The following is a 20349-nucleotide window of genomic DNA, read 5'->3' on the forward strand; positions in this document are numbered from 1 at the left end:
ATTCAAATGGCTCTGAGCACTATGGGACTTAACATCTATGGTCATCAGTCCCCTAGAACTTAGAACTACTTAAACCTACTGACCTAAGGACAGCACACAACACCCATCCATCACGAGGCAGAGAAAATCCCTGACCCCACCGGGAATCGAACCCGGGAACCCGGGCGCGGGAAGCGAGAACGCTACCGCACGACCAAGAAATGCGGGCTATTGTGATATGATGTGTGGTGTGATGGGCAGTATGTGTGGTATGGTTTGATGTGCTGTGGTGTGGTGTCTGGTATGGAGTGATGTGTCATGTGGTGTGCTACAGTTGGCGCGGCTCCCCCCGTTGGAGGTTCGAGTCCTCCTCGGGCGTGTGTGTGTGTAATTGTGTAATCCTTAGCATCAGTTAATTTAAGTTAGATTAATTAGTGTTTAAACCTAGGGACCGAGGACCTCAGCAGTCTGGTCCCATTGTCCTTACCACAAATTTCCAATTTCATGTGGTGTGGGTCGGCGTGTATGTGTGTGTGTGGTTTCTGCTACAGGTGTGTGGTTTGTGGTGTGGTGTATGCAGTGTATGTTGAGTGGTGTGTATGTGTATGTTTGTGTGTGTGAGTGATTTATGGTGTGCAGCTTCTGGTGTGGTGTGTGGCATGGTAAATGTTGTGAATATCAGCCAGCTGCAGCACATAGCCAGGCTACATCTCCGTAAGTTCAAGTTTAGTTCAGTTTATCGCTCGATTACGAAAACGGTTTTTTTTTCACACATTGGCAGAATATTAATGAAGTAATTACTTGGATTTTATTTTAACAATGATTCTTTGGTGGACAAGTCTGCCGCCTTTTTCGTGCCAATTAAATTTTGCAGAGTTGCTATCTAATTGTGAATGGTATAACTGGAAATATTCTCTTGTTTACGGGATTTATTTAGGGGTCTGTTAGCACATTGACAAACAGTTCTGTTAATATGAGATCGATGTTTCTCACGACGACGCCCTTGTATAAAACATTCCCAGTTTACTTGTGGCGTTGTATCTTGATACAATTCGAGCATTCGATGAAATCTTTAATCGCCCTCGTCAGGAACAATTGCCTGTAGTACTGCTGTTGTAGACGGCTTGTTATTGGTCAGTGCACATCATTGTCGCCAATCTGCCATTTCATGTCAGCACTGGTGGTGCCAGAGGTCTTGTAGGAAGTTAAACAATTCGGTGCATTTCTGTATGTCTTCTCAGTGCTGAGAGATCACGTACACGCGCAGTCCACATTTCTACTCAGTGGATTCTGGTATTAAAGGAGCAATATAAAATAGAATTTACAAGAACAATTTTTACCAGGACAGTAGGCATCAGAGCGTGGAAGCAAGCTCTAGATGCTGAGGAGGCACAGAGAAATGCACCGAATTGTTAACGTTCCTACGAGAGCGCTGGCACCACCAGTACAAATAAGAACAAAGCCTCTGACAGCACGACATAACAATGACATAAATCGGTCAGTCATAAGTCGTCTATGGGCTTCAAATGGTCACCACATCGGTAGCCACAACAGTCAGTTGCTCCCGGCAAAGACGATGGAGAATTTTATCGATAGCTGCAAATTGTAATCACATTTGACGCGACAAGTAAACTGTGAAAGTTTTATACAAGTTCTATTAATAACGGTGCATAATTAGCCCTGAAAGAAAGAATAAAGTCCGAAACTCCACACTACGACCAGGGCAGTTTCCTTTACTACACAAACATTCCAAGGTGAGCCAACGATAGTACCAGAAATGCTGTCTCGGTAATAAGCATAATGAGGCATCTCGAACACAAGGACCTCCTCTATGCCAGCCATCACGGATTTCGATCGCGTGAAACCCAACTCTCACTCTTTTCGCATGACTCACTGAAAGTTAAGGGTCGAAGTGTTCAGATAGATGCAGTAGTGCAGTTTTTCTCGATTTCCAAAAAAACATTACATTCAGTACCACACCTACGCTTTTTATCAAAAGTACGATTGTATATAGTGAATTCTGTAAAATTAATGACTGGACTGATGATTTCTTGGTATGGTGGACGCAACAAGTTCTCTTGGATGGAGAGTCATCGACAGATGCAGAAATATGTATGTTAATGACCTTGCGAACAATATTAACGGTAATCTCAGACTTTTCGCGGATGGTGCAGTTATCTCTAATTAAGAACAGTATGAATAAAATTGCACAAATATTCAGTCACATCGTAATAAGATTTCAAAGAGATGCAGGGATTAGCAACTTGATTTAAATGTTTAGAAACGTAAAATTCTGCACTTCACAGAACGAAAAAATGTAGTAACCAATAACTATGACATGAGTGAGTTACAACTGTGGCTCCTTCAAATACCTGGGTGTAACACTTTGTAGGCACATGAAATGAGACGATCACACAGGCTCACTCGTGGGTAAAGTAGGTTGTAGACTTGGGTTTATTAGTGGAATACTAGGGAAATGCAATCAGTCTATAAAGAAGACTGTTTACAGATCAATCGTCGACCCATCCTAGAATACTGCACATATATGTGGGGCCCATACGAAGTAGGATTAACAGGGGATGTTGAACGTATACAGGGAATGGCAGCACGAATGGTCACAAGTTGTCTGGCCTGCGGGGTCCGTCAAAGAGGTGTTGAAAAAAAACTAAACTGGCAGACTTTTGAAGAAGACGAAAACTATTGCAAGGAAGCCTACTTACGAAGTTTGAAGACCCGGCTTTGAATGGTAACTGTAGGACTGTACTACAAACCCCTACATATCGCTCCCATAGAGGTGCTGAGGACCACATCAGAATAATTACAGTACCCATAGAGGCGTTTACGCAATCATTCCTCCCGCCCTCCATACATGGATGGAACGAGAAACATCTCTGATAACTCGTACAATGGGACGCACCCTCTGCCATGCACTTCATAGTGATTTGCAGAATACGAATGTACTTACAAAAACCAGAGATCTTGTCGTGAGAGTTACGCAAACCGTGAATTGGCTAACGTTCATTGAGACATAAAATTTACCAGCTAGAAGAAGGGGCGATATCTACAAAACAGTTACTGGCATAATTGATGAGATGACGTCTGAAGGCACTGTGACCACTTTTAGCATAATGAAAGAACACTCTGTCTAAGTTACTGGGTGTCTCCGGTATTGCGAATAAGCATAAAAAGTGACTGCTAGTGTCTGTGTCTACTGGCAGGAAAGCCTCTCTCTCTCTCTCTCTCTCTCTCTCTCTCTCTCTCTCTCAACATACCAATATTTTCCAGGATTTAATTCACAATCTAATGCCGTTCTTATGATATAGATCTTCTGCACTTGGTACACTTGCTATTTTCGGAATGTATTCAGCAAACAGACAGCTGTAACGGTAGAACAAGGTTTGCGTGATCAGGTCAGGGTATCGGAATTTCAGCGTCTAGTAAATCCCTTTGTGAATGGGTAATTATTCTACGGCATCTTGTCCGCTGGCAACACGCAGTTCTGACATAAATAATCCGCTGTAATTCGGGCGTGCGGCTCTGTTTCCCACAAATTTAGAAGTATTTCTCTCAGGGAATTTTGCTGTTACTTTGGGCCCTAAATGGAACCCTTTCCTGAAGATGGAAAAGCTCGGTGGTTTCAAGAAAACGGCCTGTTAAATTTCAGTCTATATGCTTGGCTAAAGAGCAAAGGCAATGCACTGCGACTGTTTAATTATTACAATTGTAAGACATTTACTAATGTTGTAACCAGAATCAGTGCTAATAGTTATTGTTGTAATGGGTCAGAATGCCGACCATCGTAGGACACATTAATGTACAATTGCAAGGCATAACTAAAACCCCACCTCACCTGCGGTGAAGAAATACCTTGACTTCCACCTTGTATTACCGTTTACATTAATTGAACAGGTGTTTATTTCAGCTTGGCTCTTCCTCATTATTCTGCAAAGACGTTTAAACCTGTTGGCATTCTATCTTGAAGTTTTTATCATGTTTATCAAACGATTCCACCAGGTTCAAGGCACCTATCACCTAAGAACGTTCGAACAGCTGTAACCGGCAGTAGAAACGGAAGTATGTCTTAACGACAGATGAGGTGGCGTTTCACATATAAATTGAAGTTTAACAGCTGAGTGCAGAACACGCATAAAATTGTACCACTTTCTATGTTACGCGTAAACATTATCACCTTTTTTTCCATAGCATTGATCATTGGTACCACGTAGGTTATTTTGTTGCAATAGTCCACCCTCAGCTTCAGAGGTATAAACTGTACTCCTAAACTAACCGCTCGTCTAGCTTGTTTCTTCCACTTCCATATCTATTGATGCTAATGATTATCAGCTATGCTAAAACTGATAAGAGCTCTAGGCTCAGTACGTATCTGCAAAGCTACAGGCCGCGCCTGAAGCATCTGAAATTTTACACTGCAAAATTTTGTTGCTAGCCTCTATTGCCCGAAACCAAGCTACTTACTTCTCAGTAATATCCAACAATAATGCTGACTGAAGGCAACAAAAACATCGTTTAACTACTCGATTTCAACTGCACTGAAGATGAAGCACATGCTTCCGAGAATATGAGAAAGTGGTTCTGGGATAGGATAGCAGCCAGCAAGGAATATTTTAGGGAATTGGTTTAAGAAATTTATTTCAAAGGCCCAGTGAAATCTTTACAATTTTTCTCCCAGAGTAATTCACGCCGTGTCTACGTGACACAAGTCGCTTGTCTTTCAAAACCGGCGGTTCTTTCTGCTGACAGGATACGCCCTGAGTCCTCTGCTGAAACTGCTAGCGAATACATGCCATTGATTTGAGCCAATAGCGTGCGAGGGATACCGATCACGTGCGTGGACACCGGAGCGTCCTGCGATGCAGAACACACTTGCTTCTCTCTCTTGTAATCCAGACAGCGAGCAGAACAGACTCTTCTCGGAAGGCAGAGCCTCTGGTTCTGCTTTTTACGCCCGGCCATCAACTTAAGTTAACATGAACCGCTTCCCCTTCCGTTGCCCATTTCAATTAATTGTTCGATCTCCTAGACTGGCCTAAACCTGGTAACTTCCGACCCTCGGCGCGCCCATTGTACACCGTACATTGAAATATATTCTCGCTATGTTACCTAATTTCCTGTTCCTCCATTTAACTGCAGCCCTGGATGGCCACTCTCTAATCCTGCACCCTGCACCCTGTCGCCACGAGGCATATGTAACAACCGCCTCCCCCCCATTCCCAAACCCTATATTCATTTACAATTGGTGTCAGAAGTGCCGTATACTCTACATTTGGTGACCAGAAGTGGGATCATATACATGTACATTTAGCTGTCAATGCAACAAATGGATAAATCTCAAGGCACGTCGAAGATATCCTTACCTTCTCTGGTGGTAGCTACTCTTGTACAATACTCTATAAACTCAGTCAGAATAGGCGTTGGAAGGCCAAACAGTACCGACCGACCACCGTGTCGTCCTAAGCTGTTAGGCGTCACTGGATGCGGATGTGGAGGAGCGTGTCAGCACACCACTCTGCCGGCGCTAAGTAGAGCCGGACGGTTACCCACCCAAGTGCTATCCAAGCCCGACAGCGCTTAGCTTCGATGATCTGACGGAGGGAACCGGTCGTACCAGTGCAGCAAGGCCTATGGCACAATACTCCATAAACACTGAATTATTACACGCGGTACACTTTCAGGAACAACGTAAGGCATTCGCAGTACTGTAGTGTCGCGGAATAGTAAAGAGTTGGAAACGTGCAATATTGTCAGAATGTCGTTGCCTATGCCGAGAGCCAGAGGCAGTAAGTTAGCCAAGTGGTAAGAGGATTGCACATATATCGGAATGTCTCGTCACGCAGGGGCAATGGCCTGGTTGCACACAACAGGCGAGAGAGAATTGCTTAGCACGCGGATTTGTGTTAGACGGAGACTTTTCGTAGAGTGCAAGACAGAGGCATAGCGTCAGCTGTACTGCAATTCACATCTCTGCCTAACTCTGCCGTAACAACACGTAACTCTGTCGCAAGAACACCTAAGGGGCGTGTACGACAGACGAATCAGCAGTATAAGTGGAATAAATGCGTTCATTACAAACTAGCATGACATCGGGACGTCGCTCGTGCTTCCTTTAAATACGCCAGCTTTGATAGCAACAAGGCACTCGCAGTTAGACTTGCAGTTAGAAGTGTACTGGGTCGCTGTGTAGCGCTCACCTCGGTGATCGACATGTTAATCTTCATTAAGGAGGTGTTGCAGTAAGGGCGGCCATCCAGCAGCAGACGTGAGGGGACAGTACCAGCTCTGGTCCTCTCTGCTGCCGCTGTCAATCATCAACTCAGGATTAGCAGACATCGCGGCAGACTCGCTCACCGCCAATGCTGACCACATCAGTGAGCCGTCATCGAGATCGTGCGGGGCCTAGGCCCTGTGCATCCGCCGTCACAACCGGGTGAGCCGACGATGCTGAGGGATTGCAGCCCGTTCCGACCGTCCACCGCGGACGAGCCACCAGGAAGAGCAGGGAAGAAGACGGGGTGGGATAGAGTACACTCCGCACTACGAGAACGCCTCTCGTGCCGACAGCGCCGGGACTCCAACCCGGAGCCTCCTGTTGTCCGCCGCCGACCCGACCGGCCAGCCGGACGCCGCCAGCCACGCGCGACCGAAGTAAGGGCATCCCTCCGCTACGTCACGGCACGCGGCGCTGCGCTAGCAAGACTGGTGCGGCCCGGAGTTGGTGTCATCGCTAAGCGTCAGCGAGGACTCGGGGAAGGTCGTTGATATCACCAAGCTCAGACAGCCTGTGTACGCGGCCACATTGTACTTGGCAGGAATAAAGGTGTTATGAATTAACAATATTTCTTTGGCGTTTCTGACGCTTCTACAGCCATTTCCTAGCATCCTGACAACTGGAGAGGTCACCGCTCGGCCTCCAGTCTACCGTAGGCGATCAGGACCACCGGGGCGCCTACAGTAAGTTACTGACACTGACCTAGAGAGCAGGTTCATCTTGCTTTGCCTTTTTAATTATGAATCAGCAGTACATTGGTAGTGACTGGTTCAATGTGATGAGTACTTGTGCAGTTTGGTGTTAGAGTGTGTGATCGTTTAAAGTCAACGTAAGTAGAGCCTTAAGCCCGTTGGCGGCCGGTAGCCTACCTTCTCGAGTATTACCCGCAGGACAGACAAGCCTGTATGTCCATCCTTGCGACTGACGGTCTGTGGGACTTCGGCCGTTCGCTTACATAATAAAATGTAACACCTACAGCCGCCGTTCTGTTGTTATTTTATTGTATTGCAATGTAGTAAATGTTATTAAGTTAATAAATGAAGTTAATTATAATGTTATATAATTATATGCTATATAATTACATATTTAATATACAAAATAATTATAATATAAAATAATTAAATTATGATGATGCTATCATTACTGTTTGTGCATACAGGCCTGACAATTTCGTACTGAGTCAGCGAAACTGGGTGTAGTACAATAAATAACATCTAAAAGGCGGCGGTAGGTTTTTCATTTTTAGACAAGCTTGATGACCCCATCCGATGAACAGATTGTCATCGGAAGAGTCTCACGGTCTCATTGCAAAAATCTTCAGTAAGGTATAGAATGTGAACCGTGAAAAAGACACACCAATCGACCGTAAGGAAATATGCCGCTTTCATTCTGCTTTGCGGAGGAATCCTTTTGAAGAAAAGTTCTTCCACTATCAGAACTGAAATTTTCGTGGTATTTCTTCTGTCAGATTTCCTGCATGAAAAATACTCACTACATCATTTTTTTTTTAAATTATGGATTTCGTTTTATTAGACAGTGTATATTTTCAAATTACTCGCCATATATCCATGATACGCGAAAATATAATATACAATCAAAATTCTACAGACGACAGAGGATTTAAACTGAGTATTTTGTGGTAGCTAACCAACATTCGGTTTGAGATCTTCAAGGATCGATACACCTGAGGAATACGTTTATAAAATACATGTGTTTCATAGAAAACAACTGCCTTCCACGTGGATATTGGTGTCACCACTTGGAAAACAATATTCTTCCATGATGTATCCAACGGGGAATTTAGCTCTATTTAATGTTCATGATTGCTCCTCGAGGATGGAGAACTCCTCGCCAAAGAAACGTGCAGGTGTGCAATATAACTGCGGTACAGCATAATTTCCTAATATCCAGAGAGCTAAATATTTCTTCACACAGTAAAACCCGACGTGGTGATAGATCATGTGGAAGGAGAGTTATCAATACGCACCTGTCAACCAGCGCATGAAAGCATAGTCTGTACTGGTTGAACAGAAATTAGATACCTATCAAAATAATTAAGGCAATGGCAAACCACGTCCGCTAGGACCTTGCGTAGTCGGCGGTGCTGGTCTCCCGCATCGTCCCCTACGCTCCTCGGAGTATGGGACCTCATCACTTTCATCATCATGAAAATAACGTACAAGCGGTAGAAAAAAATGGAAACACGAAGAACACAATACTTTATCAAGCCTAATGCGGCGTAGGAAACACGTTGACATTCAAAACAGACTCCAGTTGTCTCGCAAAGGATAAATACGTATTCTGTATCGTTTTCAAGGGAATTTTATACTATCCTTCCTGAGAAATAGTGATACGTTAAGGAACGATTATGGAAGTGGAAGCCATCGTTCATCATTCTTTGCAAAATAGCCTACAAATCGTCAATAATACTGAGATCTGCTGACAGCGGTGGCAGATGCAACAATTCACACTGGAGCTCACAAAACCGCGAGCTGTGTGAACAGGGCCACTGTTATCTTGGCATACAGCGTTACCACTGGGTAACAAACATTGTACCATGGGATGAATTTGATCAGCCAAAATCGTCACATAATCCTTGACAGTAATGCGACTCGCAGAGTAACCTCAGCGCCCATGGACTACCACGATTTCGCTGCCATTTTCATCACCGGATCCCCCACTATGTCTCACTCTTCGGATGTACGTAAACTCGGCCAGAAGTTGGTAATTGAGTGAAATGGTGAGTGCGACATTCACTTCTGCAATGACTTTTACCACCGTTGTCCTATTTTTCGTTACAATCCTCTTCGATAGTCGTCTGTCACGATCACCCAACACAGATTTTCGTCCGCGTTGTGGCTCAGAGGATGATGTTTCCCCGCTTTCCTTATATGCGGTATAAATTTTCGATACGGTGCCTTTTGAAACACCAAACACTTCGCCTACCTTGGCTACTAAAGTACCTGTCAATCAAAGCACCAACAATTTGGCCACGTTCGTATCCGTCAATCTCCGACTAATGCACTCACAGCTACATAGAACACTGTTCTAACCACCACTGACGCTTGGAACGTACTGGGAACATCGCACAAGTGCCGTCGTGGTCAAATACAACAGCGCAACCTACAGGCATCTGAATTTATGCTCAGGTATATATTTCTCGCAGTGTTTCCATATTTTTGTCCTCCTGTATGAAAACAACGGAGTCAAAGGATATTGTACCCACAGTTACATTCCATCAACGGATTATCCATGCTTGCTCTGAGAGAACCGGTCGCCACTTTCATGGTTGCTATGTGTATTAATTGTTGCTATAAAGTGTAAGATGTTTATGTCGATATAAAGCCAAATGATTATGTCGTACCATTAGTTTTCTGTCTCGAATCGCAAAGTTAAAAATCGTCTACAACCTGTACAATCGTGATCCTAAAATTATGGGACAGTCACGAACTATAGAGGCTCATAGGAATAAACCAGTTTGGTTTTTCTGAAGTACAGAAGGCCGAATGATCTGTATCCTAACAGATTTAACGACGATTCTTCTTCCTGTGTGATTTTTGATACCGTAAAATCGGAGCCATTAAGAAATGTCGAGTCCAACTTAGTGACAGCAAAATGCTCTTTTTGCGTCAGTGGAACGGTTTAAAGCTATTAGGAAGAGTGCTTTTCCACATTCGTCTCCCCGTAGCTATATAGGGTGGAGAAAAATTGTGTCAAGAAATTTTAACCTTGGATGGCTGAAGCCAGTAGGAACCAGAATTACTAATGTTGTGTAAGTCGACACATACCATTTTTAAACTACGGAGACTTGGTCCCGTGCGCTCCGATTGGCCGTGGGATTTCCCTGTTGTCATTCGTCGATTGATGGACAGTGCTATGGTTGTCGGTTGAGGCATATAAACGTTCCTCGCCTCGTACTTCTCCAACGTGATACGCACACGTGTCTAATAGGTCTTGCTGTTTGTCTCCTCCTCACGTCAGAGGCATTCACACGTAAGCTTCGCTTCGGATCACACACGTCACCTGCGATTTAGCCACCTTGGATATATCGCGATCTCCGGCAGGCAAAGCAGTCACGGTCATGCGTTGGTTCAAATGGCTCTGGGCACTATGGGACTTAACTTCTGAGGTCATCAGTTCACTAGAACTTAGAACTACTTAAACCTAACTAACCTAAGGACATCACACACATCCATGCCCGCGGCAGGATTCGAACCTGCGACCGTGGTGGTCGCGCGGTTCCAGACTGTAGCACCTAGAACCGCTCGGCCACTGCGGCCGGCGTCATGCGTCGTCCAGAGCATCCGGCCACAGGTCAATCCCGCGGCCAATTGGAGCGCGTAGAGCCAAGTTTCCGCAGTTTAAAAGTTGTGCGTTACCTACACAACATTAGTAATTTTGGTTCCTACTGGCGTCAGCTATCCCGAGTAAAATTTCCGTGACCCAATTTTTCTCCACCCTGTATAGTACAACAGTTTCATTGATACGGCTTAACGACCCGAATGGTCATTTCCAAGGCTATGTTGGTCAGTCAGCTATGAACTGAGCCTGGTCCAGATCATTCACCAATAAATGTAATTATTTCTGTGTTAACAGTGAAACTGTCTCCTGAAGTTTATCGTTGAATTTGGCCACTAGCTTTCGTGAGAGAAAATCATCTCAACATGTATTAGATTAGTTCCAGTCCACTGTTGGACGCGTCGTCGGTCAAAGTATTCATCTGTAGTGTGCACATGGTGGATGAGTTCATCATTTGACCTCGTAGCACACTGTTAAACTCAAGACCGAGTGTAGAAACTGCACAAAAGGCACTTTTCAGACTTGAGCTGAATGACTACGAAACATAGATTCCCACTCCGAGCTGAGATATTATTTGGATGGTTACATACTCATCTGTGACTATCGTTGCGTGTACCGAGATTTATCGATAGTCTCAGATGGTTTTTCACGGGGACTGGAAAAAGAGTAGAAGTTGATGAGAATTATGGTTAATTCATAGACGTATACAAAATTCGTCTTTCTGTTTTTTTGCCACTACTTATTTCAGTGTGCCGCACACTCTTCCCTACTTTGTAGAGAGACATCTAAAGGCATTTGTGTGTACACATGGACAAAGAGCCGTATCATAACACTTGGAGAACTTGGTCTTTATTAGGAAATGGGGGGGGGGGGGCAGAAAAGGGAAATTTCTCTTATTCCCTTACGTCAGGCTGCCGTCGAGTGTCATGTTAGTCTACTGGAGGTCCGCGACGTAGCCTGTACGACGTGAAACTTCGCGCTTCCGTTGAGAAGATACTGAGATGGTATTTGCATAGTTCTTGGTGACTGCCTGGCTCACGTGGTAGATGGGTGTCCTGAGCCATGGCGAAGTGCGCAGTGCTGAGTGTGACCTCAGCGACAGGAATGGCTGTTAGTCGACACTGGACACGCAAAGTGCCCATGAAGGTGGCGTGCAACAAACTTTAGATTGGCAGGAGGCGTACCACATGCTTGAATATGCAACTGATTAGCATTTCAGTACAACCACACAAAAGAGGTAGAAGTAACGCCACCTTCAGTCTGTATGCGAGGAAAGAACACGAAGCGGGTTACTCCGTCAGAAATCACAACTGAATATCGTTTTGCGATACGATTGTGTTATGCCGCATGTAAGAAGAAGAAGCGTTTGCCAGCATTTCTTGGACTTTGACAAATGCATGGTGGTGGCCTATCCAGACTTTGGATTATCGTTGCGCAATGTTGTCGGATCCTACGATTTCCGTGTGATGGTGGAATCGATGGGTTCAGGAGGGCAATACGGACGGTATGCAGGTCACAGAGGTTTTTTTCCCTTGGCGCTTGCCTTGGCTCTTTCCCCCCCCCCCCCCCCCCCCCTATCCTTAAAACCTCTACTCTTCATCAGTTTTCGTCCACTTCTACCACCTCGCTGGGCCTGTGTTAGTGGGTAATGCTACCCAGATGCACGGACCATATCGCGGCCCCCCCATCCCCAGACTGTGAGGACAGCGATCAATGCTCGGTTTCCACTGCGCGCCGACAACATTTAACGTGGGAGTGGCATCACGTCATTTACAGACGAGTCCCTTTTCTTTATACAGCAACACGTTGGACGTAACGGTATGTGGGAAAGCCGAAGAGAATGAACGTTGCTAGACTGCAGCTGTCAGTGTCATTCGGACCGAATACCTGGCTTATTAGTATACGATGCCACTGGCTGTACTACATGATGTTCGGTGATTTGCACAGCAGTTGTTATATATTTGACGTGTTAAAGCCAGTGACACGGCCTTATCCTAGACTTTATCTTTCAACAAGATAACGCAAAACCTCATGTTGCTTATGGTGGTCTGATCTACCTCGATACAAATCCACTGGAGACATATGGCCATGGATGCCGAGATAATGCCATACCCTAATTCGCCAGCCATTACGACTGGCGAACTCTGGCATCTCAGCGTGGAATCACCGATCTGCCATGTCAAATAATCCAGTAAAAAGTCAACACATTAGGGGCGCAACTTGAAATTAAAATTAATTTCCTTAGTTATCAACATATTCACGTACCGGAAATTAACATTTAAACCAGGTCAGAAAAGTGTTTCTAATGGTTTATTGGCCCATGTGCTAAAACATACTACTTGACTATTTACTATTATCGAACTATGTTTGACCGTTGAAGTGGAGAGTGTTGGCTGTTTAAGTTTAGCGAGGAGCAGTGTTTGGTTGTGTGGTTTCACGGTAGTCGTTTTCTAACTTTTTCTGTGAATAACTTTGAAAATTTTCATTTCTGTCAAATCGCTGCTTAGAAAAAGACAGATGTCCCAGAAGTTTTTTTGGGACACAGATAATTTCACCACGATTTGTGAATTTTAAGTGTTTTTATCACGGCACGGTCCAAAATTATATTATTCCAGTTGAGATTTTAGACTGAACTTTGTTTAACATTATTTAAATTTCGTCTGTTTCATATGAATTTTGAACCTTTACTGAATTTGCTTAGAAAACAGCTGAATCTGTGAGGCCAGCTTCCTTCCACCATTTTAGAGACTCCGTTGTTTTCAGGTAGAGTACGAATAGAGCCTTGTGGAACCTTAAACACCGAAGTTAGAGTTCTCGTATTTTATTTATTGTGACTGATCCGGGTATCGCAACTGACCTATCATCATGCAAAAGCACATACAAGCAGATCCGGCCACGAAGTTACCCGTGTGTGTGTTTTGGGAATTCTTGAGTTGGCAGCCCCGTTAGCATCACATACGCCAGCGAAGCAAAACCATCAGCGCTGGGCTGTGTAAAGGCTTACGAGGATACCGTATCACCTGGAGTGCCAAGTTCTTTCCGAGACAGAGTTTAGTTCGCCAATTTCGAGCCGACAATGCGAGATTTTACGAGCTGAGCGCGTGCGTTTCCAAAAATGTAGACTTGGAGTCTAGAGTCGAGTATGCAAGCGTGGTACGAGGACAACTGTAGAGAATCTTGACTGAAATGAAATTATATTGAATATTGTGATAATTAGAAGTGCGGAAAATGTCGACGGAAAGCAGGATGTCCAAGCGCAATATAACAAAAATATGCGTATTTATTAGAATTCATAGGAAGAGGAGTTGTGAAGACAGCTGCATTAGATTGAAATGACTGAACAGTCAACGTTAATAAGCGCACACAGGCGAGAAAGAAAGGTAATTCTTCTAAATGGGGCTGATTTAAGATTCAGTAATTTGCAAAGTTACACTAATCGAAGAAAAAGCGGTGAATACCATGCTGTTGTGCGCCCATAATACTTTGTCACCATCAACCAGAGTAAAAATAGTTTTGTAGAGAAAATAACGAGTGTGGGTCTCGACTGAAGTATTGTTAGGTTGAATTCGTTATCTAATTAACAGTGATTTTACTAGCAAATTAATTAATAAATTTAACCAATGTCTATTAAATTACAATGAAGGCCACCTCTGTAGAGGCATGGTGGCTGTCACCTTAGCTCAATGTGTTCGATCAGGGAGTCGCCCCCTCTGTAATAAAAAACCGGAGCGAAGTTTTCATCGACGGAATTTGAGAAGTGTCCTGCGACATCCACACCGATGACGACGAAGAAACGGAAATAAAGAAGATGGAGAAACGGTTAGCGCCTTTGGCTGTGTGGAATGACTCAGGTTTGCCTCCCGGTACCTCCCTTGATTTTTCCTGAGATAGGGAGATCTGGCCTTTCGAGGCTAAATGAGGAGCTGAACGATTTAAAAAGCAGCAGCGCCATCACGATTCACCTACAGGCAACAACAACTCGAGGGATTGGCGGCATGCTGATCAGATGTCCCACGATCATAGATCGCTTCTCGTGCTGCCTTATCGCCACCAGTCGGAGCAGGCCTAAGGCCTAACACTCCTGAGTGTTGTTGGTGCTGCCAAATTACTATGAACAGTGCTTCAAAAGATATTAAAGTACGTAACTGGAAAATGGGACTGCGAAAAGCACACAGCCCCAGTTCTGAATCTTCACTTGTTCACCTGTTTGTAACAAGTTCGTCCTCAGTTCAGTGGTTTCCAATAGTTTCAATTAAATTTCCGACTGCTGATATATGCCTGTTACATATAGCGAGAGCTGGAGCAGTATTGTAGGGTGGAGAGAGGAATGGGTTGTAAACTCTTATCTGAGTCCCTACCATGCCAAGTGTCCGGATTCCGCAGGATGCCCCGACTTTATGGATGTCATCATCCATTCCGTACAGGGCTTATGTGGGGACCCAAATGTGTTTTCTATTGGGCACTGCTAAAAATTCAGAAATGCGCATTTACTTCAAAAAGTGGTGGGGCATAGAAAAGTTCCGAGTTGAGTTTGTGGACGCGTTGATGGTGGTAACCCAGATACAGTACAGTGCGTTTGGAGGTATCTGTCAGCCGTTGAACTAAAGCGTTGCCTCACTCCATACTGCAACTGTACATTTCGGAAACATAGAGCGGCTTAGCTTCCGTTGCTGTATTATTAGTTGCCAAAACTTCTCTTGCGTTGCAATTAATACGAGGGGCGTTCAGTAAGTAACGCAACATATTTTTCTCGACCAATTTCGATTGAAAAAATGCGGAATTTGTTGTGCCCTTATAGTTTCATGAAGTTCCGATAGATTGCGGCACTATACGTAATCTTCAAAATAGCGTCTGTAACGAACGCGTGTTCCAAGCAGACAGCTGTTACTGAGTTTCTCTTGGCGGAAAGCCAGAGTATCACATATATCCCTAGGCGCTTGCAGATTGTCTACGGGGACTTGGCAGTGAACAAAATCACAGCGAATCATTGAGAGTGGCGTCTATCATCATCGCAACAAGGTGGCGCAAACCTGTCCGATGTACCGCGTTCCCGCCGGCCTGTGCGCCTGCAATTTTGGAACGTGCGGATACTCTCACACGAGATGATCGACGGATCACAATCACAGATAAAATAAAACACTGCTGAACTGGACGTCTCTGTTGGTGGTGCACACACCCAGATGAGGTGCTCAAAGGCGGGTGCCCGCTGAGTTCCTCGCCGACTAACTGAAGACCATAAAGAGCAACACAGGACCGTCTGTGCGTAATTGCTTGCGCTTTACGAGTCTGACCGAGACAAGTATTTGTCGATCATCATCACAGGCGATGAAACATAGGTTTATCACTTCGAATCGGAAGCAAAGCAGCAACCCATGGAGTGACACCACATCACCTCTCCGCCGAAGAAAAAATTCAAAGTCGCACCCTCAGCTGGTAAAGTCATGGCGACGGGCTTCTGGTATTCCGAAGCGATTATTGTGTTCGATGTTCTCCCTCATGGTGCACGATGAACTCTGAAGTGTATTGTGCTACTCTCAGGAAACTGAAGAAACGACTTCAGCGTGTTTGTCGCCACAAAAAATGCAAACGATCTTGTCCTCCATGACAACGGAAGTCTGTACTGCCAAGAAGAGCTCTCAGAACTTCATTGGACTGTTCTTCCTCTTCCCTCTTTCCTCTTGCACCTTTCCATCTGTTTTGCCCATTGAAGGAGGCATTCCGCGGGAAGCAGCACGTGGATGATGGGGATGTTATTGATGCAGTAAGACGTTGGTTCCGACATCGACTAGTCGAGTCGAGTGGTGCCATGCGGGCATACAGGCCCTCTCCGTAAGGTGGAGTGAGGTTGTCGCTTTGCACATTTTAGCCAAGAGAGTGGGGAGTAATATGGTGTAGTGGAATCTGAATAAAACCAACGTGCTTTCAGAAAAAAAATGTGTTGCATTACTTATTGAATCCTCCTCGTACTTTCATTTCGTGGCGGTGAGCGCCCCTCGCATTCACCCTCTTGTTTGTTTCGTGCTTTCGTTTTAGAAACAAAACGTTCGAGCCACGTGCGTTTACAGTAAGTGCACAACGCGCGTCAGTGAAAATACGACTGGTGTTTACCAGGTCTTTGGTTTTTTACTGGACTGTTCGAAATTTCATCCTCGTGTTCGGTGTTTAGTACTGAAGTATGTGTGGTCCGGTATTTTTAGAATTCAATTCGCATTACTAATTTCTTTCTTGTTTGGCGAAATCAAGTCATAAAAATTTGGTGAACTGTTGCCAGCTGACGCGTGCTGCGTTCATGACCTTGAATGATCGCCATCCGTCTCTTTCTTTCTCTGCATTCAGCTGTCGCCACCCGATCCCGCCATTCTCCAGCGCGCACCAGTCAGTCAGTGGAATCTCAGAGTGGAACACTTGCCTTTTGATTTTAGTGTGTATAGAATCTCGTATGGCTATATAACCTATAAAAAACGACGATCATCACAGGTGGGGGGTATTGTAGAAGACATTGATAATGATAGCTTATACGAAGAGATCCGTAAGCTAAGCAAAATTTTGGAACAATTACAAAGTCAAACTTCTTCACCCATAAACTCGGTTTCGCGGACGGAGAAGAAACACCCAACATGAAAAAGTCAAAATGACAAAGGCAGTTCAATGCAGCAATGCCTATGAGGAAAAGAGTCTTCAGTCACTTGACAACCTATTGCCTGACGCTAGAAGCAAATTGAGTTTCGATACGATAAAAGCAGGCATAGGTATTCGTTGCAGTCTGAAGTTTTCAACATGGAACGATTTTTATCAAAGAAGTTGAAGGCAATAAAAAGTTATTGAAAGCCATAACTAGGAATAATGAATATAATTTTTAATGTTTACCAAGTGTTTTGCGGTCTTCACCGTCAACCCTTAGCTCATAAAATGCTACCGCCAGGCAATGTTCGACAACCCTACTGGTAAGTGATTTACAGAATAGGTGTGTCTTTCGAAACGCTGCATATACAAAGAACTTGAATGAAGCGAAATTCTAGTTACATATTTTATGTAACTACACAAACAAGCCTAGTTGGAAATTTGAGGTAAGTTCCTATGGGACCAAATTGTTGAGGCCATCGGTCCCTAGGCTTACACACTACTTAATCTAACTTAAACTAACTTACGCTAAGGGCGACGCAAACATTCATGCCCGACGGAGGACTCGAACGTTCGTCAGGGGAGGCGCGGGAACTATCGCAAGGTGCCTCAGACAGCACGGCTACCCCGCGCATAACAAACGTAAGCATCGACTCATGTTACATTTTAAACAGTCGTTAGTACTCTTAAAAAAGAAAAGCGTACAATTTTTACTGTACGTGTGCGTTTTTTTATTTAGCTCCTTTTCGTGTAAGAGAAGCTTATGGGTCGCAGATGTCAGGGAGATTAGTGAAAAATTCAGTTTTATTTCTTGAAAAATATTTTTCATTACCCACCTGAAGGTATTTTTATGAAAAAACAGCATTTGTAGTAGAATTGTACCAGTGTACCAATTTTGTTCACACCATCTATAGACAGGTGTAATTTAAAGTCCCTGGCCGCGTTTTTCTGTCTGATCTTCAGGCTAATCTAAAGTACTATTGTAGGGATTTTGATATGGTCTCCACTGATACATAGACTCATTCACGGCTGAGATTTTGTATATAATTTATTACCGCTATGCTAGAAAGATCGTTCGGCTGTAGATACTTAGCGCATTCCGAGCGAAGCTGGGGCGGGTCGCTAGTTTAATAGACACATATTACAAAAATGTACGTATGTATGTATGTATGTATGTGTGCCTGTAAGTTCCGCATCTCCTCCTAAACCACAGGACTGATTTCAGCCAAACTTGTTACACATATCCCTCACCGTCTGGAACTAATCGCTGTGAGGGTAAGAACCATCCATACATAAAATGGCTGGGGTTTGGGGGAAAAAGCAGTGTAACCCACGACCCGCGAACTCCCATAGTACTTAAGAACGAGAGCAGTTAGTGACTTGCAACTAACTTTATTCATAATTTCAAACCTTTACGAAACTTACCTTGACTGACAACTCCCTGAAAATATTGAAAGGAAAGAACTTTATCGCTAACTACTTTTTCGCTGTTCATGCACTAAGACTGGCGCATGGAGCATGACGTTATAATTTATTACTTTTTTACTACTAACAGTATTCGCGGCACAATTTTCCGACAGTGTCCACATATACCACTGAAGAAAAATTATATCATTGCATGACAAATAGTTCAGCAGAGGTACCGTCATAAACAATGAGATGCGTGAAAACTGCCGCATCACGCATGACGTTTAAATTTATTACTCCTTTAATACAAACTCTGTTGATAAAAAATTTTGGCGACTGTAGCCACATATAGCACTGAATGTACTAGGAAAATTAAATTATTGTACAACACATAGTTCAGGAAATATGACGTCATAAACATTGAGCTGCGTGAAACCGATTGCAGGGCGAAGTTCGTTAGAAATACCAATGCAATATGTGTACAAATATGGGTGAAATATGTTGAACATATGTGTAATACACGAGTGGGGAGAGGAGAAGATGGCCAGAGACAAGGAGGAGGAAGAGGTACTTGTAGAGAGGAGGGAGGAGGAGATGGAGAGAGAGAATGGGGTGGTGGAGAAGCACAAAGAAATGGGGGAGGAGGAGATGGAATAAAGGGGGAGGAGATGGACAGGGAGGGAAGGAGTAGATGGATAGAAGGGGGAGGAGCAGATGGAGAGAGGGAGAGGGTGGAAGGTGGAGTAGGAGGCATAGATGGAGTGAGAGGAATAGGTGGAGACTGACAGAGATAGGGGGTGGAAGAGGCGGACATATGGGGTGGTGGACGGAGAAGGGGGGTAAGAATAAGATGGAAACAGAGAGGGAGCTGGACTAATAGAAGATTGGAACAAATAAATATACACCGGCAAAGCTAGTTACTATGCTAGTGTGTTATAAGAAAATGCTTCCCTAATGACTGAAAACTTACATCCGTCTTTTGTGTTCCGACGTTTAGGTCTTTGTCCTGCCGACGCTTTAAACCTGAAATTCTGAAGTTCTTATTTGCTGTTTATTGGATCTGACAGCACTAGATCCGTCTTAGTTTCCTGCGGTGAAAAATGCAATGTCAGCTGGAAGTACACATATGCCAATGGCCCAGGAGAACTAAATCTGTAGTGATAGCACGGATTTTCAAGGAGTGGTATCAGCCCGCAACTTCTCAGGTGTACCTGTTTGACTAAGAATTGTTGTAGAGTGACTCACCTAAGGGCGCGAGTAGGAGTAGGCTGAAGTGCGATGCGGCGAGCGACAGCAGCAAGGTCACAGCCTGGCGACACCACGTGACCACTCGGTCCACGCGCATGCCCATCCCTCTGTTTCCATAGTCACTGTTAGAGCGCCGGCGAGACCATCACCTGCAACACAGTACACCAGGCTGGCGTCAGCAAACGCGCGCGTCAGCGACGAAGTGGTTGCTGCTGTTGCGTTTATACTACGTATGTTATCACTATCATTTAAGGGTCGTAGCTTTTTTTTTTTTTTTTTTTACAGAAACAGCATCAAAGAGTGTAAAATTTTCCAGATTCATTATAAAAAGAATACAGATTTTAAAAAGCACCAAAACGACTACAAAAATGATAAGACTGTGAAAAATGAAATAATTTTGGAATAAGACATATATGATTCATCCATACTATACAGGAGGAGCTGTTGATATTCCAAAATATGACAGAATCGTTCATTTGAAGCAAAGAAAGTGAACATATGGCATCATT

At 44.2% G+C, this 20349-nt stretch overlaps 1 protein-coding gene across 15 annotated transcripts in view; it reads right to left on the reverse strand.

The window, feature by feature from the left end:
- Positions 1-20349, reverse strand: part of LOC126277885 (protein turtle-like) — a 798080-nt gene that overhangs the window by 236520 nt on the left and 541211 nt on the right. For all 15 annotated transcript variants that reach the window (XM_049977425.1, XM_049977435.1, XM_049977434.1 and 12 more), the window contains one exon: positions 19838-19989. In XM_049977425.1, coding sequence (XP_049833382.1) covers positions 19838-19943 — 106 coding nt within the window. In that variant the 5' untranslated portion in view covers positions 19944-19989. The remainder of the gene's footprint in view (positions 1-19837; positions 19990-20349) is intronic.

This window comes from Schistocerca gregaria, chromosome 6, assembly GCF_023897955.1.
Source record: "Schistocerca gregaria isolate iqSchGreg1 chromosome 6, iqSchGreg1.2, whole genome shotgun sequence".
Lineage (NCBI taxonomy): Eukaryota > Metazoa > Arthropoda > Insecta > Orthoptera > Acrididae > Schistocerca > Schistocerca gregaria.